This window comes from Oncorhynchus clarkii, chromosome 1, assembly GCF_045791955.1.
Source record: "Oncorhynchus clarkii lewisi isolate Uvic-CL-2024 chromosome 1, UVic_Ocla_1.0, whole genome shotgun sequence".
Classification (NCBI taxonomy): Eukaryota; Metazoa; Chordata; class Actinopteri; order Salmoniformes; family Salmonidae; genus Oncorhynchus; species Oncorhynchus clarkii.
In genome coordinates, this window is record NC_092147.1 from 40,352,726 (window position 1) to 40,377,833 (window position 25,108).

The 25,108-nt window shown below is 41.9% G+C and overlaps 1 protein-coding gene across 2 annotated transcripts in view; it reads left to right on the top strand.

The window, feature by feature from the left end:
• The window catches only part of LOC139407022 (BTB (POZ) domain containing 11b), a 139,006-nt gene that overhangs the window by 89,511 nt on the left and 24,387 nt on the right, over positions 1 to 25,108 (top strand). For both annotated transcript variants that reach the window (XM_071150314.1, XM_071150305.1), the window contains exons 3-5: positions 15,557 to 15,761; positions 19,430 to 19,582; positions 19,885 to 20,050. In XM_071150314.1, the coding sequence (XP_071006415.1) occupies positions 15,557 to 15,761; positions 19,430 to 19,582; positions 19,885 to 20,050 (524 nt within the window). The remainder of the gene's footprint in view (positions 1 to 15,556; positions 15,762 to 19,429; positions 19,583 to 19,884; positions 20,051 to 25,108) is intronic.

Genomic DNA, 25,108 nt, shown 5'->3' on the forward strand with positions numbered 1-25,108 from the left:
TATGAAACATCTGTCTTCTTTCCCCATGTTGAAATCTGTTGTAAGTCTTTTTGAATTCTAATGTGTTTACATTTTGTGTTTAATGTGTATTTTATATTGTATTATTCAGGGCTCATTTGGAAAAGAGACCTAGGTCTCAATATGTCTTCCCTGTCAAAATAAATATTTGTTGAAAAAAATATGTAGGTATCAAATCCAAGCTTATTGGTCGCTTACACAAGTTTGCAGAGAAATGCTTGTGTTTCTAGATCCAACAGTGGAGTAATACCTAGGAATATATGTGTTTATGGGTCCCATTATGCCTGGCGAAAACCCAAACACTGCATTCCACAGTAAGAACCTTAAACCAACGGTCAAGCATGGTGGTGCTAGTGTGATGGTTTGCAATGCTTTGCTGAATCAGCACCTGTACGACTTAAGGCATAGAAGGAACCATGAATTCTGCTCTGTATCAGAGAATTCTACAGGAGAATGTCAGGCCATCCGTCTGTGAGCTGAAGCTGAAGTGCGGCTGGGTCATGCAGCAAGACAATGATCCAAAACACACAATCAAGTCTACATGAAAATGGCTAAACAAGCATCACATTTTAAGTTTTGGAATGGTCTAGTCAAAGTCCAGACCTAATCCCATTTGAAATGTTGTGGCAGGACTTGAAACGAGCAGTTCATGCTTAAAAACCGACAAATGTTGCTGAGTTAAAACAGTTTTGCATGCAAGAGTGGGCTTAATTTCTTCCACAGAGATGTGATAGACTGACAGGAAGCATTTGGTCACAGTCATTGCAGCTAAAGGTGGCACAACCAGTTATTGAGTGTAAGGGGGCAATTCGTTTTTCACACAGGGGAATTAGATGTTGCATAACTTTCTTAATGGTTCCCTTTATCTAATATTAGGTTTTGGTTGAAGATCTGAAAATATGCAAAGATAGAGAAAATCAGAAAGAGGGCAAATACATTTTCCCTTCACTGAATAAACTAATTGGCCACCTCGTTCACGAAAATGGTTCGCTCCTACAGACAGTGATTCACATGGCCTTGGCTTGCTATATAAAGCAGGCAGACAGGCATCGAGGCATTCAGTTACCTTTCAATTGAACGTTCAAATGGGGAAAATGAGTGACCTAAGCGACTTTGAGCATGGTGTGATCGTCGGTGCCAGGTGCCGGTTCCAGTATCTCAGAAACGGCTGGCCTCCTGGGCTTTTCACGCATGAGAGTATCTAGAGATTTGTGCAACAAACAAAAAACATCCAGCCAGCGGTAGTCCTGTGGACGAGAAACAGCTCGTTGATGAGAGGTCGAAGGAGAATGGCAAGAATCATGCAAGCTAACAGGCGCGCTACAAACAGGAGTGTGAAGAATGGCATCTCAGAATGCACATCTCGTCGGTTCTTGTCAAGGATGGGCTATTGCAGCAGACGACCACTCTGAAAAAACCTTGCCTTGAATCCAGGTTCCTGTTGGCAGAGTCAGGATTTGGCGTAAGAAGCATGAGTACATGGCCCCATCCTGCCTGGTGTCAACGGTACAGGCTTGTGGCGGTGGTATAATGGTGTGAGAAATGTTTCCATGGCCTGAAGAATTCAAGCTGTTCTGGAGGCAAAGGGTGGTCGTACCCAGTACTAGATGGGTGTACCTAATAAATAAACTGACCACTGAGTATACGTATGAGCATACGTATAAAGTGGGTGAAAGAGTATGTAAATCAAATTAATACACTGAACAAACATGTGATCGCAACATTTTCAAAGATTTTACTGAGTTACAGTTCATATAAGGAAAAAAAAATATTTTGCAGATGCTCTGTTCCAGGGCAACTTCCAGAGAATACATTTTCATACTGGTCTCCCATGGGAATTGAACCCACAACCCTGGCATTGCAAGCACCATGCTCTACCAACTGAGCCACACAGGACCTGTCAATTTAAATTAATTAATTAGGAAAAAATCTATGGATTTCACATGACTAGGAATACAGATATGCATCTGTTATTCACAGATACCTTTTATAAAAAAAGTAGAGGCGTGGATCAGAAAACACATCTCCTTCGAGTTGATCAGGCTGTTAATTGTGGAGTATTGTCCCACTCCTTTTCAATGGCTGTGCGAAGTTGCTGGATATTGGTGGGAACTGGAACACACTGTCGTACACGTCGATTCAGAGCTTCACAAACATGCTTAATGGTTGACATGTCTGGTGAACATGACGAACTGGGACATTTTCAGCTTCCAGGAATTGTGTACAGATTCTTGCGACATGGAGCCAGGCATTATCGTGCTGAAACATGAGGTGATGTGCATTCAAATTGCCATTGATAAAATGCTGTTGTGTTTGTTGTCCATAGCTTATGCCTGCTCATACAATAACCCCACCTCCACCATGGTGCACTCTGTTCATAATGTTGACATCAGCAAACCCCTCGCCCACACGACACCATACAAGCTGTCTGCCATCTGCCCGGTACAGTTGAAACTGGGATTCATCCGTGAAGAGCACACTTCTCCAGCCATCGAAAGTGAGCATTTGCCCACTGAAGTCGGTTACGATGCTGAACTGCAGTCAGGTCAAGACCCTAGTGAGGTCGACAAGCACGCAGATGAGTTTCCCTGAGATGGCTTTTGACAATTTGTGCAGAAATTCTTCAGTTGTGCAAACCCAGTTTCATCGGCTGTCCGGGTGGCTGGTCTCAGACGACATCAAAGGTGAAGAAGCCGGATGTGGAGGTCCTGGGCTGGTTCCACTGCCAATTCTCTAATAACTGCTCAAGTGGACATTCATGCAGTCAGCATAACAATTGCACACTCCCTCAAAACATGAGACATCTGTGGCATTGTGTTGTGTGACAAAACTGCACATTTTAGAGTGGCCTTTTATTGTCCCTAGCACAAGGTGCACCTGTGTAAGGACCATGCTGTTTAGTCAGTTTCTTGATATGCCACACCTGTCAGGTGGATGGATTATCTTGAAAAAGGAGAAATGCTCACTACAGGGATGTAAACAAACTTATGAACAACATTTGAGAACAATAAGCTTTTTGTGAGTATGTACATTTTCTGGGATCTTTTATTTCAGCTCATGAAACATGGGACCAACATTTGACATTTTACCTTTCTATATATTTTTGTTGTGCCTTCGGAAAATATTCAGACTTTGTTACGTTACAACCTTATTCTAAAATGTATTTAAAAAAATGTTAAAATCCCTTGTCAATCTACACACAATACCCCATAATGACAAATCAAAAACAGGTTTTGAAAAATGTTTGAAGAAAAAAAAAAAATATATATATATATATACAGTGCCTTGCGAAAGTATTCGGCCCCCTTGAACTTTGCGACCTTTTGCCACATTTCAGGCTTCAAACATAAAGATATAAAACTGTATTTTTTTGTGAAGAATCAACAACAAGTGGGACACAATCATGAAGTGGAACGACATTTATTGGATATTTCAAACTTTTTTAACAAATCAAAAACTGAAAAATTGGGCGTGCAAAATTATTCAGCCCCTTTACTTTCAGTGCAGCAAACTCTCTCCAGAAGTTCAGTGAGGATCTCTGAATGATCCAATGTTGACCTAAATGACTAATGATGATAAATACAATCCACCTGTGTGTAATCAAGTCTCCGCATAAATGCACCTGCACTGTGATAGTCTCAGAGGTCCGTTAAAAGCGCAGAGAGCATCATGAAGAACAAGGAACACACCAGGCAGGTCCGAGATACTGTTGTGAAGAAGTTTAAAGCCGGATTTGGATACAAAAAGATTTCCCAAGCTTTAAACATCCCAAGGAGCACTGTGCAAGCGATAATATTGAAATGGAAGGAGTATCAGACCACTGCAAATCTACCAAGACCTGGCTGTCCCTCTAAACCTTCAGCTCATACAAGGAGAAGACTGATCAGAGATGCAGCCAAGAGGCCCATGATCACTCTGGATGAACTGCAGAGATCTACAGCTGAGGTGGGAGACTCTGTCCATAGGACAACAATCAGTCGTATATTGCACAAATCTGGCCTTTATGGAAGAGTGGCAAGAAGAAAGCCATTTCTTAAAGATATCCATAAAAAGTGTTGTTTAAAGTTTGCCACAAGCCACCTGGGAGACACACCAAACATGTGGAAGAAGGTGCTCTGGTCAGATGAAACCAAAATTAAACTTTTTGGCAACAATGCAAAACGTTATGTTTGACGTAAAAGCAACACAGCTCATCACTCTGAACACACCATCCCCACTGTCAAACATGGTGGTGGCAGCATCATGTTTTGGGCCTGCTTTTCTTCAGCAGGGACAGGGAAGATGGTTCAAATTGATGGGAAGATGGATGGAGCCAAATACAGGACCATTCTGGAAGAAAACCTGATGGAGTCTGCAAAAGACCTGAGACTGGGACGGAGATTTGTCTTCCAACAAGACAATGATCCAAAACATAAAGCAAAATCTACAATGGAATGGTTCAAAAATCAACATATCCAGGTGTTAGAATGGCCAAGTCAAAGTCCAGACCTGAATCCAATCGAGAATCTGTGGAAAGAACTGAAAACTGCTGTTCACAAATGCTCTCCATCCAACCTCACTGAGCTCGAGCTGTTTTGCAAGGAGGAATGGGAAAAAATGTCAGTCTCTCAATGTGCAAAACTGATAGAGACATACCCCAAGCGACTTACAGCTGTAATCGCAGCAAAAGGTGGCGCTACAAAGTATTAACTTAAGGGGGCTGAATGATTTTGCACGCCCAATTTTTCAGTTTTTGATTTGTTAAAATAGTTTGAAATATCCAATAAATGTCGTTCCACTTCATGATTGTGTCCCACTTGTTGTTGATTCTTCACAAAAAAATACAGTTTTATATCTTTATGTTTGAAGCCTGAAATGTGGCAAAAGGTCGCAAAGTTCAAGGGGGCCGAATACTTTCGCAAGGCACTGTATATATCACATTTACATAAGTATTCAGACCCTTTATTTAGTACTTTGTTGAAGCGTGCAGCAGAGATGGTTGTCCTTCTGGAAGGTTCTCCAATCTCCACAGAGGAACTCTCGAGCTCTGTCAGAGTGACCATCGGGTTCTTGGTCACCTCCCCTCCAGTTTGGCTGGGTGGCCAGCTCTAGGAAGAGTCTTGGTGGTTCCAAACTACTTCCATTTATGAGTGATGGAGGCCACTGTGTTCTTGGGAACCTTCAATGCTGCAGAAATGTTTTGGTATCCTTCCCCAGATCTGTGCCTCGACACAATCCTGTCTCTGAGCTCTACAGACAATTCCTTCGACCTCATGGCTTTGTTTTTGCTCTGACATGCACTGCCAACTGTGGGACCAAATCATGTCCAATCAATTGAATTTACCACAGCTGGACTCCAATCAAGTTGTAGAAACATCTCAAGGATGATCAATGGAAACAGGATGCACCTGAGCTCAATTTCGAGTGTCATAGCAAAGGGTCTGAATACGTATGTAAATAAGGTTTTTCTGTTTGATTTATTTTATCCATTTTAGAATAAGGCTGTAACAAAATGTGGAAAAGACCAAGGGGTCTGAATACTTTCCGAAGGCACTGTATATGTTTTTGTAAAAACCTTTTCCACTTGAGAATAGTGAGCTCATTTATAATGATCTTAGGCCCATACACAGTACTGTATCTCTTCCCCTGGCATTTCAAAATACTGTAGTCATTCTGCCATTTTTGGGGGTGAGTGAGTGGGCCCTTAATTTGAAGAGACACACCGTTCAGTCTGAACGGTGTGTCTCTGAATGCTGAATGCTTGTCTGAATGCTGAATGCTTGTCTGAATGCTGAATGTTTGTCCTCAGCGAATTTCATCTGACTTAACCGAGAAACGATCTGTGATGTCCAGAAGTGCGGCAGCCTCTAGTCTAGTCAGTGTAGATATATAGAGCCATGTCATTCTAAGAACACATGCAGAAAGGCTCTAATGCAGTCTCTTTCAGATGTTCGGTTGACGTTTTGCCAACGTTGTTATTGCATATGACACAATGAGAGACCCAAAGCACCCTGTGTGTCCAGCGTCAACACATCATCAAAATGAACACTGATCCAATTCTCTTTTAGATCAGAATGGAGTCCCAGTCCCCAGCGTACAAAGCGCTAAGCCACATCAGCAGTGCTCTGTACATGGAGTATTGATGGGTTCACTCCGGGACTCATTCAGCTCTGTTGACACTACAAATACAGTGATGCAGCCGCGGCGGCTAAGGATGCCTCTCAATGCATCTCAAGCTTGTTTCCAAAGATAATATTAGCGCAGGATGTTTATCTTGTAAATAGACCGGATGACAGTAAAGCATACAGTATTTGCAAAGTTCAATCTGCCAAATGAATCATGGAGAAAAGCAGAAATGTCAGCAGACTAGCTATCAGACTGTCAGAGAGACAGAGAGATGGAGGGAAAGGGAGAGGAGAGAAGAAAGACAGATGAATGCATCTCAGATTAGTTTAAATGTAGCTAAACTGCAGCAAAGCCAATTTGCATATCCCAGGTACAGTGTTTTTCCAACTGTATTTTATGTCCATTTAAGAGGTATTGATTGTCCTCTTTCTTAGTACTGTCTTATTTATTTTGTATTAAATCCACGTTAGTGTATTTGAAATGGCAGTCTGTCAAAGTGCCCACAAAACGGGCTTTCGTCTCTGACATGATTCAACAATAACACAGAGAATCATCTGTCAATCATTGATAAAATGAGGTAAAGTTAGCTAAATCCTCCTCTGAAGAGAAATTGATCATGTAATTCTGTACATTAAACAGCAATGGCCTCCTATTCTTGGAAATGTCAATAGCAGACAGCTGAGGATATCCTATACTCAGCACACAAGCTATTTTCATATGGAAATATATAGATACAACCACTAGGTGAAAAGTACCTCAGGAAGAAATGTCAAAATAATGACCTCAGTGATTGCTTTTTCCACCACTAAAAAAGAGATGGATGTAGTAGTACTGAATCCCAGCTAGCTGTCTGCACTGGCACTCCCAGTACTTCTCACAACTGGAGACCTCAGAGTGTGACTGGACCGCCACCTGCAGTGAAGCATCACGCCAAGTAGAGGCAGCAGGCTGAAGAACATTAAGTCATGAAAATATTAGTTTTTTAGACAGTGACAGATTTAATAGTGTAGTATAGTCGGTTAGGTAGAAAGGGGCTATTACTGTGTGAGTAATGAACTGTAGCAAAGGCCTGAGAGAGTGGGCTCAGTGGGGTTGAGGTGGGCTTCTGTGGGGGTGAGACCTCCACACGAAGAAGGTACTGGTGACCCTGTCCCCTGCATGGTACATACCGGTCGATTCTCTCAAATTGATTATTTGGATAGCAGAGCACAGCTAGTCTTAGGGTTGTTGTGACTAGGGCAGTCAAATTCCATGTGATCATTTAGTCACGGTAATTAGGCTTCTCCAAGATCTGATGCTTTTGATGGTCATTTTAGTAGCCTACAAAACCTGCCTGGTACTCAGCACTCTATTGGCCTTCTAATCACTCTGACATCAATGCAAATGTGATTGCAAATCTAATAAAAAATTAATCATGAGAGCCCATGAGCTCATGAGTGATGGCTTCTATTAAAAAGAGGAGGATCCCATCAGCTTTCTATAGGCTAGGCCTACTTTCCTAATACTAAGCACATTGCTTCTCTTTACAACAGGAGTATAGCCTATCTGGCTGGCATGACAATGAACCACGGGGAACAGCGTTTAAGTCCATAGATTACATGGTTTATTTTTCGAGACAGGTGTATGATAATGGTCCATTCTAAATCAAAACAAATTTCACACATATATATTATTTAGTACATGTAAAGACAAGTTTCAATCAACAGTCTGAGGGGTGACAATATTAGCCTATCACTTGTGAATGATATATATATATGAATAATGCCCAGCTTGTGTGCAGTAAGGCAAGAAACAGCTTATGTAGCCTAGCCTATAGGCCTATATGTTTTGATAAGGTTTGCATCATAACTAAAGTGGCCAAATAACTTCTTAAAATTAAGCACATTAATCCGCTTTACAAGGGGTGTAGAGCCTAACTGGCAAGCATACGCACTATGTGAGTTTCAAGTTTGGGGAACATAATTTTCACCAAAAAATACACCTTTATAATAAAAGCATTACATGCATAATCGCATTTGCAATCACTTTTGAGAATGGTGTTTTCCCGCTAATTGATTGCATTTTGGAACATTGGCACTTATAGCCTACTGCCGTGTGTGCATTGCTGCGCTTGTAATGTGAAGAAATAGTCTAATAGTTTATCACCATTTCAAGCTAAACGTTTTGATTTGTTGCGTCAGCCTCATTGCTTAAAAAAGGTTTTTGTTGATGCTGGTGGTTGTATTCATTTGGGATCTATCGCATCCCACAACTGTCCCAGACTATGTTTGGAATATTTATTTTTCGCACAGAATACAAGAGGTCAACTTTTGTACTATGGGGGGTAGTAGATTGACATAGGCTAGTGCTTTTGCTGTTCATTAAGCCACCCATCTTGTTGGCTGATGAAAAGTAAATGTGGACAATTCTTCCAGTATCTTCAAAATGCGCCTCTGAATTGGATAAGGACGCGCGCAGTTGCGTCCCCAATGTGTCTGTCTTCACTCGTAGCCTGTGAGAAAGACCTGATCACGTGATGGGAATTGGCTAATAAAAATGTAGCTATCTAAGAGAGCCATGTGAGTGAGAGTGGCTTCGGAGCACGCAGCCTGGAGAAGGGAATTATAATTTGTATATTCAGCCCAAGGGCACAACGGCCACTGGCCGCAAAAGTCATGGATTTTTTTTTAAGGGGAATTACGGCCACACAAAGGGGATGCTGCTGGGAAATTTGAGGTATTATCAAGTGCTTGTCAAATGTTGAATGAGAGACTGATTGTGTGCAGCCTGCTCAAAAAAAAAAAAAAGCAGAGCTCATGCCTTTCAAATGATCATTAGAGTCGCATCATGTAGCCTTAGAATGTATTAAAAATCAAAACATATAGCCCAAAGTTTGTATCACAACTAAAGTTGCATAAATACCTCTAAATTAAGCATATAGGAGGACCTGTTTCTTTGTTAAACACCCAACACAAAATAGCCCGCGTGTGCGCACTCCCTCAAATTGTTTGGAGAAAATATCCTTTCTATTTTATTCAGCTGTGTTCAATTGTTTTCTTCATCCTGTAAAATAATATAAAATAATGCCACGGAATTCTAAGCAAATCTTGTCTGCTAAATGAACTAGTGTAGCCCACAGCCATATGGCACAGCCAGATCAGGACCTAACATAAGGACAACTCAGAGGATGCTATTCTGTTCTCCTGAAATAGACTACATTTTCTTCATATCATGCTTCTTTAGACCTGTCTAAAATAAATCATGGATTTATTGTGAAGGTGTAGGCTATGTTACACGGGTTTATTAGACTTTTTAAAATGTAGATGTTCCAAAGGTCTACATCAGTGGCTTGTAGGCACTACTGGCTGGCAAAATGTTACCACCAAAACTGAGTTCCAACCAGGCATTCTACATTCAAAACATGCTGTATTCAATTTTGATGTCATCATATTCAAAAGTAAATGTGTTTTTATCATTTATCATAGTATCACCATGGCAATGGGTTTCAATAAACACTGGCTCTTATCAACCATTCTAATTCCAACATTCTACCTAATTGTTTGGTTTGATTGTGTGATGTCATCATGTCTTAACCTGTAGTTGTAATTTCATGCTGTCATATAAAAAAAAACATGGACCATGGATTACAGTGACTAGATTGTATTGGGATGACATCAAATCCAAATGTTATTGTATGTTTGCCACCCAGAACCATCATGGCAGTGGCATTTACAATCAATATACTGTACTGCCCTAGCCCGGGTTCCAGTCTGTTTCTGTTCTCTTGCTAACACGTTATGGAATTGTCATGTTTGGCATTTTAAAATTCATCACAGGACATACAGATACGTCAATATCAATCCCAGGCCTTTTTCTATCATTTTTATTTGTCCTGATGTCACAGTTGATGAAATCAGTATGTTGGTCCTCTCTGTCTTCCAAGCATTGATTTAGCAGAGCTCTGCCTAAGTGCAGGTTGTCCACAGTTCACACTGCTAATGGCCTTTCACAGAGGGAGAGAGAAGAGAGAGAGCGAGAATGGCAACCAGTGAAGAACAAGTGTAAATACAACCCATATTTCTTTATTTTTCCTTTTGTACTTAAAATATTTGCACATCATTACACCACTGTGTTTTAAATGTCTTTAGCATTTTGGAACTTTTGTGAGTGTAATGTTTACTGTTAATTTTTTATGATTTATTTCACTTTTGTTCGTTATTTATTTCACTTGCTTTGGCAATGTTGACATATGTTTCCCACTCCAATAAAGCCCCTTGAATCAAATTGAATTGAGAGAGCAAGTGTTATATTGGGAGTTACGAGTCATACCAGGACATTGGTCATCTTCTTGCAGTAGGGTGCTGAATGTGAATGTAAAGCCAAGACCTCAACAGTCAGCAGTGGACCTTACTACTACGCGTAGATCCCTGAAGGAAATCGTTTTGGCAGCAGAGTGTCATTGCACTGTAGGATTTTTCATCTGTGCACTTCTGACATTCTTCCTGTACTGTACACACAGGCACAGATAAGCAGCAACATTCTCATCTTAATAATATCATTATGTTTGTCAGCTGTACTGTCAAGATAGCAATCACTCTCTTTTCTTTTAATCTTATTTTGATCTCTAATAGGCAGAACCATCTGTTGGTTAATCACATGTAGGAATTTATGTCCTGGGTCCCTCTCTGCTTGCACTCAATGCACTGTGTGTGCTTCTATTAACTCTCCTGCAACAACATGTTGGTGTGTCTGTATCTGCATTCAGCTGCATGCACTAATAAAATAATAACAATAATTTGGTAAGTGCTTATATTTGACATTGTTTCACACAAGTGTGAATTGTAAGCTTGTGTGAAATGGAAATGTGTTCATCTATAATCTATAGCGCTGTGGCATGGTGATTTTAGGTCTCTGAGGGATTCACAGACAGGCCCAGCGCTAGGTCACTCTGTTCCCTTCTCAAAGCCTGCAGTATGACTCCTCAGCCCAAGAGCATTTAAGGAAGGACTGTAGTCTGTGATGTAGTGGTGCCCATGATGACTAAGACCATCTCTGATTTACTGTGCTGCAATGTTTTCTTGATTCTGGCAAATCAAACCCACAGTTTAACCTGTTATGTTCCTGTGCTTCTATCAGAGCCTTGGAGAGAAGCGTCCTGGACTTACACAGGCCACTCACAATTAAACACGATCTTGGCTGATTGACAGCAAATCCTCCAAAATAGCTGTGATTTCACCTGTGCAAATTTGTAGACTACACTACACATTCTCCAACTGCAAAGACCAGATCTGATTAGAAGTTGTAGACAAACTATAGCCAATGCCATTTCAAATTTTTATCTAGCTAGTACTGGTAAATTAATAGTTTAGTCATGGCTCCAGTGAGACGTTCTCAGCCTCTACCCTATTAAATAGTCATTACACATCACGCTTGAATGAGGGCTTGGCTGTTATGTGGGCACTGAATAGCTGGTAACTGACCCCTCAGATGCCAACACTCATAAATCCCACTTGTAAATATAAGCAGTGCGATTGTACTCCTGAGAAGTTATCTTTTGATGAGAGAGCCTCAGCCTGTCGATGAAGGGGATGGTACCCTGTAGAACACTTGAAAAAAAGCATTACGAATAAGACTAGAACTATCTCTAGCCTGTCTGTCTCCTACTTCGGTGCTCATTGTTGATGTAAAGAATGAGCTTGGTTGGATGAGATATTGATTACTAGCAGTGGCTTGAATCCCATGAATAGACTAATGGCATTGTAGACTAGCTCTTGAGGCTAACACAAAGGACAGTCCAGTGTTCATGGTGAAATGGTAGCTCTTTTATTAGAGGACATGACAAAGCTAGCAGATTCTCCTAGTTTCATTATTTCCATCTGAATCTGTATTTGTATTTAGTAGGGATCCTCATTAGCTAACGCTAGCGCCAAGGCAGTAGCTACTCTTCCTGGGGTCCAAACACATTAAGGCACTTACATTACATATAAAACAAAAGATAAAACAGTACATCATATCATTACATTATTACACCACTACACATCTACAATACAAAAATGGATAATACCACCATACAACAATATTACAATATGTATAGAATGCGTATGCGCGTGTCTGTACTTTTGTGTGTGTCTCTTCACAGTCCCCGCTGTTCCATAAGGGGTATTTTTATCTGTTTAAAAAAAATCTGATTCTACTGCTTGTATCAGTTATCTTATGTGGAATAGAGTTCCATGTAGGTATGGCTCTATGTAGTACTGTGTGCCTCCCATAGTCTGTTCTGGACTTGGGGATTGTGAAGAGACCTCTGGTGGCATGTTTTGTGGGGTATGCATGAGTGTCCGTAGTTTAAACAGACAGCTCGGTACATTCAGCTTGTCAACACTTCTTACAAAAACAAGTAGTGATGAAGTCAATCTCTCCTCCACTTTCAGCCATCTGTAGCAGATGGGTGGTTGTTTTACTGCACTTCTAGAAGAAGCTCATTGTCTGTGAAGCCTATGGCACTGTGCTGTGCCAGACAGTATTGCTGTTGGGTTGTTGGGTTTAGTAATCTCAGTCCTCAGCCCGACGCCTGCCTGCCTGCCTGCCTGCCCGCCCGCCACCCTATTCCAGGAAATGTCACATGCCAGCGTCAATAAGAGATGAGAATGGCTATTACCCCATCGCCCTGAGCTGCCCACCTCAGTCCCCGCTCCTTCCACTACACATGAGGGCTCTATTAGCCTGGTTGCCATCTCTGTTCAGCTATTACATTCCACTCCTTGCCACTCCTGTCATTTGTCAAGGAGTGAAATGTTAGCTAAAAACCAAGACTAGGGCACTATTACACTGTATTCCCATTTGTACAATTAGTGTGTGTGTGTGTGTGTGTGTGTGCGTGCATGTGTGTGTAAGCTTTTATGCATGCATGTGCAATGTCATAGTGTTCCATACAATGCTGCACTGTTTATCTTATCAGTCGAGCACTGACATCTTCCAGGTCTGCTGGCTGGAAGATAGACTGTTGATTCCAAGCATCCAATTCCCCCCTTTTAGTGATGCCTCCACATCTCTTATTGTCACGGCAAAATGGAATCTTGGCAGAAGTCACGCCACACAATTATGATGCTAAACAAGCCGTTTGTCTCTTTGAATGACTGTCCCCATAGAAGCATCCCTTTATTTGTACAACTGCTACTTGTTGTTTCCACTGAATGAGTTTGGTGAGAAATAGATCCTTCTGAAAGAACACTCTTTAGTCTTTAATTGAATGCAATGTGCTGTGATTGGGGAACAGACCCTTATGTGTGAATGTGAAACCAATGGAACGTGCCATTACAGTATTACTTGGTTGACAAAGACTAGCACAATGTCATTCTATATCAGGAAAATATACAGTATGTTTGTCTGATGCATAATAATATTATATACATAAGATGTGTTTTTCTGTTGTATACAGTACCAGTCAAAGGTTTGGACACACCTACTCATTCAAGGGTTTTTCTTCTTTTTTTCTTCTTTTTTTTCCTACATTGTAGAATAACAGTGAAGACATCAAAACTATGAAATAACACATATGGAATCATGTAGTAACCAAAAAAGTGTTAAACATATCAAAATATATGTTATATTTGAGATTCTTCAAAGTAGCCACCATTTGCCTTGATAACAGTTTTGCACACTCTTGGCATTCTCTCAACCAGCTTCACCTGGAATGCTTTTCCAACAGTCTTGAAGGAGTTCCCACATATGCTGAGCGCTTCTTGGCTGCTTTTCCTTCACTCTGCGGTCCAACTCATCCCATACCATCTCAGTTGGGTTGAGGTCGGGTGATTGTGGAGGCCAGGTCATCTAATGTCCATTGCTCGTGTTTCTTGGCCCAAGCAAGTCTCTTCTTATTATTGGTGTCCTTTAGTAGTGGTTTCTTGACCATGAAGGCCTGATTCACACAGTCTCCTCTGAACAGTTGATGTTGAGATGTGTCTGTTACTTGAACTCTGTGAAGCATTTATTTGGGCTGCAATCTGAGATGCAGTAAACTCTAATGAACGTATCCTATGCAGCAGAGGTACCTCTGGGTTTTCCTTTCCTGTGGCGGTGCTCATGAGAGCCAGTTTCATCATACCGCTTGATGGTTTTTGTGACTGCACTCAAAGAAACTTTCAAAGTTCTTGAAATTTTCCGGATTGACTGAACTTCATGTAATGATGGACTGTCATTTCTCTTTAGCTGTAAATAGGGTTATCTTCTGTATACCACCCCTACCTTGTCACAACACAACTGATTGGCTCAAACGCATTAAGAAGGAAAGAAATTCCACAAATGAACTTTTAACAAGGCACACCTGTGAATTGAAATGCATTCCAGGTGACTACCTCATGAAGCTGGTTGAGAGAATGCCAAGAGTGTGCACTTCTGTCATCAAGGCAAAAAGGTGGCTACTTTGAAGAATCTCAAATATAACGTATATTTTGATTTGTTTAACCCTTTTTTGGTTACTACATGATTCCATATGTGTTATTTCATAGTTTTCATGTCTTCACTATTATTCTACAATGTAGAAATACAAAATAAAGAAAAACCCTTGAATGAGCAGGTGTGTCCAAACTTTTGACTGGAACTGTATATATATAGTAACATAAGTGTATGGGGTGATAGGGCCCAGGTGTTTCAGAATGTCCTGCCATGATAGAGATGTAGAAGTATATAGCCTACAGTATGTTTCTAATGCAGAGTAATATATAAAATGTGTGTTTCTGCCCTATACAGTAGCAAAAGGGTGAGGACTAATACTTGTTGTGTCAATGAGTTAAATACTGCAGCCTTTGAAACCCACGTTCAGTTTCACTGATTCTCAGTGGGATTGTATCTGGGCCCAGCTGTCTCATTGTCTGGCTTCCACGTCTGTGTGGCATTAGAAGGCAATATGTCGTGTCCCTTCAGCCCAGTAAAAAGTTTGTGGGAAACAGTTTTTGGCAAAGAGTGTTTGCATACTAAGCGTCTGGAGAATATTCTAATTTTATGAGGAAATATTTTTAAGCAGAGAGTTTGAGTGCCACTGCAGGCCCTTAAAGTACAGGAGGATTATGCAGAGCATGAGTAAATAGCAAGGAGAGTATTATGTATATAAATATTCATATTTCGTAGAAACCATTCATGGCTACGTTTTTACTCGACAAAATCTCCTTTAGATAAGATAGTTATGAACTCTGTCTGTCTGTCTGTCTGTCTGTCTGTCTGTCTGTCTGTCTGTCTGTCTGTCTGTCTGTCTGTCTGTCTGTTTTCAGGGTGTTTCTTCACCATGGGGTCTAGACATTCCCAGTATAATCTATCGCCCCTTACAGTGTGTTGTGTGTGTGTGTGCGTGTGTGTGCAGGTGGACATTCCCTCCATTTCTTGATGACCTTCTTTTTGTCCAGCTCCTGATATTAATATGGATGTGCGTACCCCCCCATCCTTTCATTGTGCACTGCAGGTGACCTGGTCTCCCGGGCCATGCACCACCTCCAGCCGCTGCATGTGAAGAACCACAGCAACGGGACGCCCATCCACCAGAAGAGCAGCTCAGTACACTGGGAGCCAGAGGCGCTCTATACCCTCTGCTACTTCATGCACTGTCCCCAGATGGAGTGGGAGAACCCCAACGTAGAACCCTCCAAGGTTACCCTGCAGACAGAGAGGTAACACGCACACACAGAAACAAACACAAACCAGCAGGAACACAGTGACGGACACACTCACACACCTCATGGGATATACGGGTATTCAAAGTATTCACATTTTCTTACGTTACAGCCTTACTCTAAAATTGATTAAATAAATCAAAAAAATCTTTAGCAATCTACACACAATACCCCACAATGGCAAATTATGCAAATGCATAAACAACATAAATACCTTATTTACAGTATTATTCAGACCCTTTGCTATGATACTCGTAATTTAGTAGGATTGTGTCGAGGCAGAAGGGTACAAAAATGATTGAAGGTCCCCAAGGACACAGTGGTCTCCATCATTCCTAAATGGAAGAAGTTTGGAACCACCAAGACCCTTCCTAGAGCTGGCCAAACTGAGCAATCGGGGCAGAAGGGCCTTTGTCAGGGTGATGATCAAGAACCTGATGGTCACTCTGATAGAGCTTGAGAGTTCCTCTGTGGAGATTGGAGAACCTTCCAGAAGGACAACCATCTCTACAGCACTCTACAGCACTCTACCAATCAGGCCTTTATGGTAGAGTGGCCAGAAGGAAGCCACTCCTCAGTAAAAGGCACATGACTTGGAGTTTGCCAAAAGCCACCTAAAGACTCTCAGACCATGAGAAACAAGATTCTCTGGTCTAATGAAACCAAGATTACTCTTGGCCTGAATGCTAAGCATCACATCTGGAGGAAACATGGCACCATCCCTACGGTGAAGCATGGTGGTGGCAGCATCATGCTGTGGGGTTGTTTTTCAGCGGTAAGGACTGGGAGACTAGTCAGGATCGACACAAAGATGAACAGAGCAAAGTACAGAGTGATCCTTGATGAAAACCTGCTCCAGAGCACTCAGGATCTCAGACTGGGGCGATGGTTCAGACTGGGGCGATGGTTCACCTTCCAACAGGACAACGACCCTAAGCACACAGCCAAGACAACGCAGGAGTGGCTTCGGGACAAGACTCTGAAAGTCCTTGTGTGGCTCAGCCAGAGCCCGGACTTGAACCCGATTGAACATCTCTGGAGAGACCTGAAAATAGCTGTGCAACAATGCTCCCCATCCAACCTGACAGAGCTTGAGAGGATCTGCAGAGAAGAATGGGAGAAACTTCCCAAACACAGGTGTATCAAGCTTGTAGCGTCATACCCAAGAAGACTCGAGGCAGTAATCACTGCCAAAGGTGCTTCAACCAAAGTACTAAGTAAAGGGTCTGAATATTTATGTAAATGTGGTATTTCCGTTTTTATTTTTAATAAATTAGAAAACATTTCTAAAATCCTGTTTTTGCTTTGTCATTATGAAGTATTGTGTGTAGATGGGAAAAAATGTGGAAAAAGTCAAGGGATCTGAATACTTTCCGAATGCGCTGTACATGGGCTGTTATGTTGATGGTGTAGATAGACAGTTAGGATTCACATTCATCCATTCATCAGACGGGTAAGACACAAATGTCATGGTAGTACTTTCATTCTGTCGTGAACCAAAGCCATTCTGAAGTACGCGACACACACCTCCTGCATTTAGCTTTCACAGTGAGCCTCAAGTCTCCCACGTCCCTTAACCAGATGTTTTCCTATAGAGGAAAAATATTTAAATGGAATCAATTGACAGCTTGTTAATGTACATAAAAAAATCAAAAAAAAATATTTTTTATTTTTTTTATTATTTTTTTAAAAATGTACATTAAGCCCTAACAATCACATGCAGGGGGAATCAGCAGGACATTATTATTGAAACACGTATGGCTTTACTAAATTGCTCTCACGGACATAGTCATTACATTTCAATACAAGTTATAGGCTGTATGGAGTCCATGTTTTAGAATGCTATTATGCGTTACCCAACATTTCCATGATGTCGATTCTGAGATCCCTCCTATACCTTAGACTTTGGTGTACTCTTAAAATGGCAAAACAGCTATCTATAGCTGTCTATCTACACTGTTCATATTTACACTGGCTTGGAGTTTTTCCTGGCCAGGTCACCTGGTGAGGAAATGCTCCTATACATTATATAACCTCACAGGACCAGAATGTCCTAAGGATATGAGGAAACCTCCGTCAGGGGAAGGGGAAATGGGTGAATAAGCTGACAGTTGATGCAGAGCAGGCCTCCTCCGGGGCTCTACACTTTACAGCCCTGTAATGGAGAACTAACTGCTAATGTGTCTTCCAGGTCTCCTTCCCCAGTCTGCTTCAGCTCTGAGCACCACAAAGAAAGGTTCCTAATGAACAGATTTGTAGAGCAGAATTGGGAAAGCTGCGTGATTCCAATCGTGTTTTAAAACCTTGCCTAGGTCTACACTTAATTGGAAATCTTCAAAGAGAATGGTCGGAAACACGTCTTAAAGCTAGCCTGTGAACTATGTCTGAGCTTTTCTGTTGGTTTTGTAGTGGAATATATTGGCCGATAAAATATACACTACTTCATGATGTGGTGTTGTGCCTTTTGATACGCTGGTACAGATTGTGTCATAGTGCCTCAAGGTCACAGGTTTCCCAGGACTTTGAAGGGAGTCATTTATATTTGCATGTGTGCAGTGATGAAAATTTGAATAATTAAATAGCAGGATTCTCCCTCAGGCTAGAATACTACTGATGAATGACAGACTGATTATAAGTGACAAATATATGACAGATGTACAGTGCCATTCGGAAAGTATTCAGACCCCTTCACTTTTTCCACAGCCTTATTCTAAAATGGATTAAGTAAATAAAAATCATCAGCAATCTACACACAATACCCCATAATGACTTAGCGAAAATAGGTTTTTAGAATGTTTTGCTAATTTGTTAAAAATAAAAAACAGAAATACCTGATTTACATAAGTATTCAGACCCTTTGCTATGAGACTCAAAATTGAGCTCAGATGCTTCCTGTTTCCATTGATTATTGATTATTAAAATTGGATTATTAACATTTCTAAAATCCTGTTGTTGCTTTGTCATTATAGGGTATTGTAGGTAGATTTATGAGGAGAAAAAAACAACAATTGAATCAATTTTAAATAAGGCTGTAACCTACCAATATGGAAAAAGTCAAGGTGTCTGAATACTTTCCCGAAGGCACTGTACATGTAGGAGCGAAGCTGCGGCTGGACATTCAAGGCATTGAGCTATCTTGTGTGAGATAATATGCAGTGATCTAGAGTCACATCAGTATTGTTCAATATTAACATTACATGTATATTCATATTCATATTAATAGTAATAATGTCTATGACTGACAGGTGCACATACATATTCATATGTTTCTCCATCCTCTAAAGAACAAATACAGTTAAATGGGAACCTGTTAGGGTATCTGAATAAAGGAGTAGCATAACTGTGCTCCAAGACACTGATCTAAAGTCACTTTTAAATGACAATGGTTAGAATGTCAGATTTGTGTAAGCTAAGCAGATCCTAGATCTAAACCAGGACAACTTTTACCTGTACCAGTCAGCCCATAGTTGATATTGATGACTCCTGTGTGTGTGTGTGTGTGTGTGTGTGTGTGTGTGTGTGTGTGTGTGTGTGTGTGTGTGTGTGTGTGTGTGTGTGTGTGTGTGTGTGTGTGTGTGTGTGTGTGTGTGTGTGTGCGCGCGTGCGTGCGTGTGTGTGTGTTTGCGTGTGTGTGTGTGTGTGTGTGCGTGTGTATGTGTCTGCAGGCCTTTCCTAGTGCTGCCTCCCCTGATGGAGTGGATCAGGGTGTCGGTGGCTCAAGCCGAGCACCGCCGCAGCTTCTCAGTGGACAGTGACGACATCCGGCAGGCCGCCAGGCTGCTACTGCCAGGGGTGGACTGTGAACCACGCCAGCTCAAGTACGGCATGGAAACACACACACATGGCACGCAGGCTCGATACACCCACACTCAACAATAGGAACTCAAACAGACACATGCACACACACTACCACGGATGGACCCATGTGCACGCTCACACACACACATGCACATACACACACACACACATACACACACACGCACTCTAACACACACACTCAAACACACACACACACCTCTCATACAGTTGTTATTTGTCCCCACATTGACACAAGTCATTTAACACACAAATAATTTCTGTCCAGAATCATTGATTTCCTTTCCTGTGATTTCCCTACCAGGACGGATGACTGTTTCTGTGCTTCCCGCAAGCTAGATGCAGCCTCTACAGAGGCTAAGTTCCTCCAGGACCTGGGCTTCCGTATGCTCAACTGTGGCCGGACCGACCTGGTGAAACAGGCTGTCAATCTGCTGGGGCCTGACGGCATCAACAGCATGAGTGAACAGGTTAGTTAGACACACACATACATACACACACACACACACACACACACACACATGCACAAATGCATGCATGCACGCGCGCCTGCACACACACACACACACACACACACACACGCACACTGCCTGGGGAACAGAACATAGAGCAGACATAACGCAAAACCAAGCAGACACCTTGCAGGCAGGCAAGCACTGGCAAAGATGCTTACACACACAAACGCACGCACCCCTTCGGCCTCATATACACATGGATGGATGCCCACGCCCACAACCACCCACCCATGTTCTCAACTCAATTTGACCTGCCACTTTTTTTCTGCTCTGTGGTAAACGTGTGAAACTCAGTATTGCCCACTCTCTCCTACACACATCAGTCCATTGGGACAACACACACACAGCTACGTCTTACTATACTTGTGAGGACTTTTTGTGGACCTAAAATTGATTCCCATTCAAAATCCTATTTTCCCTAATCCCTAACTCTAAATTTAACCCTAATCCTGCCCAACTCATTGTTGAACCTTTAACCTGTATTTTTGCTGCTGGTGTTTTCTCTAAGATTTGGAAAGCGGCACATGTCCTCCCCCTGAATAAAGGCCGAAGATCCTTCTGATTTACATAATTACTGCTGAAAGTTATCTTGCTTAGCCAAGGTACCAGAATCCCTGACCCAGCTAAGAATTGTTTTACCTTCTCACTCTATTCTAAATATGCGTCTAGTCTGGTTTTAGATTATGTGTTGAATTGGCTAGATTATAAAAAACATTGTACTGCCCTATTTATAGACCTTTCCAAAGAATTCGACACCATTGACAATTCCCTACTCATTCAAAAAGTTTTTGAAATGGGCCTGGACAAGGAATCGTGCAAATGGTTTAAGAGCATTCTAACAGACAGGACACAAAGTGTGCTTTCTGATGGGGTCAATTCTATTTCCTCAATATTACGAAAAGTGTACCGCAGGGGTCGGTATTGAGACCCGTTCTCTTTACTATTGATATAAATAATATTGGTCTATGTATTAAATCCTGTAATATTTATCTGTATGCAGACGATACGTTTATGTATACCATTGTTCTAACTGTAGGCATTGTTAGAGCTGCAATCTGATTTTGTTGCATTACAGAAATCTCTACTTAATGCGGGCAAAACTAAATATTGTTCTCTAATTCATGGCACTCACAACGAGTGGGTTCCCGCCCAAAAATATCTCGGTGTCTGGATTGATAAAGATTTAACATTTAAAAAACATGCTCACGAGCGAGTTAAAAAGCTAAGATATAAAGTGGGCTTCGGTTTTAAGAATAGATCTTGCCTCACCATGAACAGCAGGGTAAGTTTTAATACATATCACTGCTTCCTGTATCAGAAGGTGAGCTGGACCTCACTAAAGTCCCGTAGAACCCTTCATTACTCCATTCTTGTTTACAAAGCTCTGCTCAACAAGCTTCCAACATAAACTATATATAGAAAAGTATGTGGACACCTCTTCAAATTAGTGGATTCGGCTATTTTAGCCACAGCTGTTGCTGACAGGTGTATACAATTGAGCACACAGCCATGCAATCTACATAGACAAACATTGGCAGTAGAATGGCCTTACTGAAGACCTCAGTGACTTTCAACTTGGCACCGTCATACGATGCCACCTTTCCAACAAGTCAGTTTATAAAATGTATGTCCTGCTAGAGCAGCCCTGGTCAACTATAAGTGCTGTTATTGTGAAGTGGAAACGTCTAGGAGCAACAACGACTCAGCCGCGAAGTGGCCACCCAAGTAGGCCACCCAAGCTAACAGAATGGGACTGCTGAGTGCTGAAGCGCGTAGAGAGCAAAAATTGTCTGTCCTCGGTTGTAACACTCACGGTCGAGTTCCAAACTGCCTCTGGAAGCAATGTCAGCACAAGAACTGTTTGTCGGGAGCTTCGTGAAATGGGTTTCCATGGCCGAGCACCCGCACACAAGCCTAAGATTACCAGACACAATGCTAAGTATTGGCTGGAGTGGTGTAAAGCTCGCCACCATTGGATTCTGGAGAAGTGGAAACGCGTTCTCTGGAGTGATGAATCACGCTTCACCATCTGGCAGTCCAACGGACGAATCTGAGTTTGGGGGATGCCAGGAGAACGCTACCTGCCCGACTGCGTAGTGCCAACTGTAAAGTTTGGTTGAGGAGGAATAATGGTCTTGGACTGTTTTTCATGGTTCAGGTGAGGCACCTTAGTTCCAGTGAAGGGAAATTATCTATTTTGATTTATTTTTTGTAACCCCTTTTTCTCCCCAATTGGTAGTTACAGTCTTGTCCAATCGCTGCCACCCTCGTACGGACTCAGGAGAGGCCAAGGTCGAGAGCCGTGCATCCTCCGAAATACGACCCTGCCAAGCCACACTTCTTCTTGACACACTGCTCACTTAACCCGGAATCCAGCCGCACCAATGTGTCGGAGGAAACACCGTCCAACTGGTGACCGTGTCAGCGTGCATTGCGCCCGGCCCGCCACAGGGGTTGCTATAGCGTGATGGGACAGGAACATCCCTGCCGGCCAAACCCTCCCCTAACCCGGACGACACTAGGACAATTGTGTGCCGCCCCAATGGTAACCCAGTCATGGCTTTACTGTGACACAGCCCTGGATCGCACCCAGATCTGTAGTGACGCCTCTAGCACTATGATGCAGTGCCTTAGACCACTGCGCCACTCGGGAGGCCCGTGAAGGGAAATCTTAACACTACAGCAAAGAATTAGATTTTAGAGAAATCTGTGCTTGCAACTTTGTGGCAACAGTTTGGGGAAGGCCCTTTCCTGTTTCAGCATGACAATGCCACCATGCACAAAGCGAGGTCCACACAGAAATGGTTTGTGGAGATCGGTGAGGAAGCATTTGCCTGGCCTGCACAGAGCCTTGACCTCAACCCCATCAAATAACTTTGGGATGAATTAGAACACCAACTGCGAGCCAGGCCTAAGCGCCCAACATCAGTGCCAATCTCACTAATGCTCTTGTGGCTGAATGGCAGCAAGTCCCCACAGCAATGCTCCAACATCTAGTGGAAAGCCTTCACGGAAGAGTGGAGGCTGTTAGCAGCAAAGGGGAGACCAACTACATATTAATGCCCATATTTTTGGAATGAAACGACAAGGTGCCCACATACTTTTGGTTATGTAGTGTATCTGACTTCGCTGTTGAAATATAAAAATATGTTTGCAGGGTTGGTTAACTTACGCCCTGGATTAACTCTTGAGATCTCGCTTGTCTCCACAAAGTTGGTCAATCCGCCTTTAGTTTTAAGGCACCGCAGTTAGGGAATACTTTACAAAACAAATTACACCGGGATTCCCGATGCCGATAGGGCAGTTTTAAACTCTGTTGTTACATTTAATTGAAGTATGCAATTGTTTAAATTGACTATAATTACTTGTTGTAATAACCTGATGTAATATATTTACAGTTGAAGTCGGAAGTTTACATACACTTAGGTTGGAGTCATTACAACTCGATTTTCAACCACTCCACAAATTTCTTGTTAACAAACTATAGTTTTCGCAAGTTGGTTAGGACATCTACTTTGTGCATGACACAATACATTTTTCCAACAATTGTTTACAGACAAATTATTTAACTTCTAATTCACTGTATCACAATTCCAGGGGGTCAGACGTTTATATACACTAAGTTGACTGTGCCTTTAAACAGCTTGGAAAATTCCAGAAAATGATGTCATGGCTTTAGAAGCTTCTGATAGTCTAATTGACATCATTTGAGTCAATTGGAGGTGTACCTGTGGATGTATTTCAATGCCTACCTTAAAACTCAGTGCCTCTTTGCTTGACATCATGGAAAAATCAAAAGAAATCAGCCAAGACCTCAGAAAAAAAATTGTAGACCTCCACAAGTCTGGTTCATCCAGGGGAGCAAATTCCAAACGCCTGAAGGTGCCACGTTCATCTGTACAAACAATAGTACGCAAGTATAAACACCATGGGACCACGCAGCCATCATACCGCTCAGGAAGGAGACGTGTTCTGTCTCCTAGAGATGAATGTAGTTTGGTGCAAAAAGTTCAAATCAATCCCAGAACAACAGCAAAGGACCTTGTGAAGATGCTGGAGGAAACAGGCACAAAATTATCTATATCCACAGTAAAACAAGTCCTATATCAACATAACCTGAAAGGAAGAATCCGCTCAGCAAGGAAGAATCCACTGCTAAAAAAACTGCCATAAAAAAGCCAGACTACAGTTTGCAACTGCACATGGGGACAAAGATTGTACTTTTTGGAGAAATGTCCTCTGGTCTGAGGAAACAAAAATAAAACTGTTTGGCCATAATGACCATTGTTATGTTTGGAGGAAAAAGAGGGAGGTTTGCAAGACGAAGAACACCATCCCAACTGTGAAGTACGGGGGTGGCAGCATCATGTTGTGGGGGTGCTTTGCTGCAGGAGGGACTGGTGCACTTCACAAAATAGACGGCATAATGAGGACACAACTGGGCAGAACAGAACTGTGGGCAGAACTGAAAAAGTGTGTGCGAACAAGGAGGCCTACAAAACTGACTCAGTTACACCAGCACTGTCAGGAGGAATGGGCCAAAACTTATTGTGGGAAGCTTGTGGAAGGCTACCCGAAACGTTTGGCCCAAGTTAAACAATTTAAAGGCAATGCTACCAAATACTAATTGAGTGTATGTAAACTTCTGACCCACTGGGAATGTGATGAAAGAAATAAAAGTTTAAATAAATAATTATCTCTACTATTATTCTGACATTTGACATTCCTAAAATAAAGTAATGATCCTAACTGACCTAAAAGAGGGATTTTTTTACTTGGATTAAATGTCAGGAATTGTGGAAAAACTAAGTTTAAATGTATTTGGCTGAGGTGTATGTCAACTTCCGACTTCAACTGTATATGTCATGATCGTTTGAAGCATACTTGGACCAACGTGCAGCGTGATCTGGGTTCCACATCTTTTATTAGAAATAAGTGAACCACACAACAAAACAATAAAGAATAAACGAAACGTGATGACCATAGAGTGCTAACATGCAACTACACATAAAC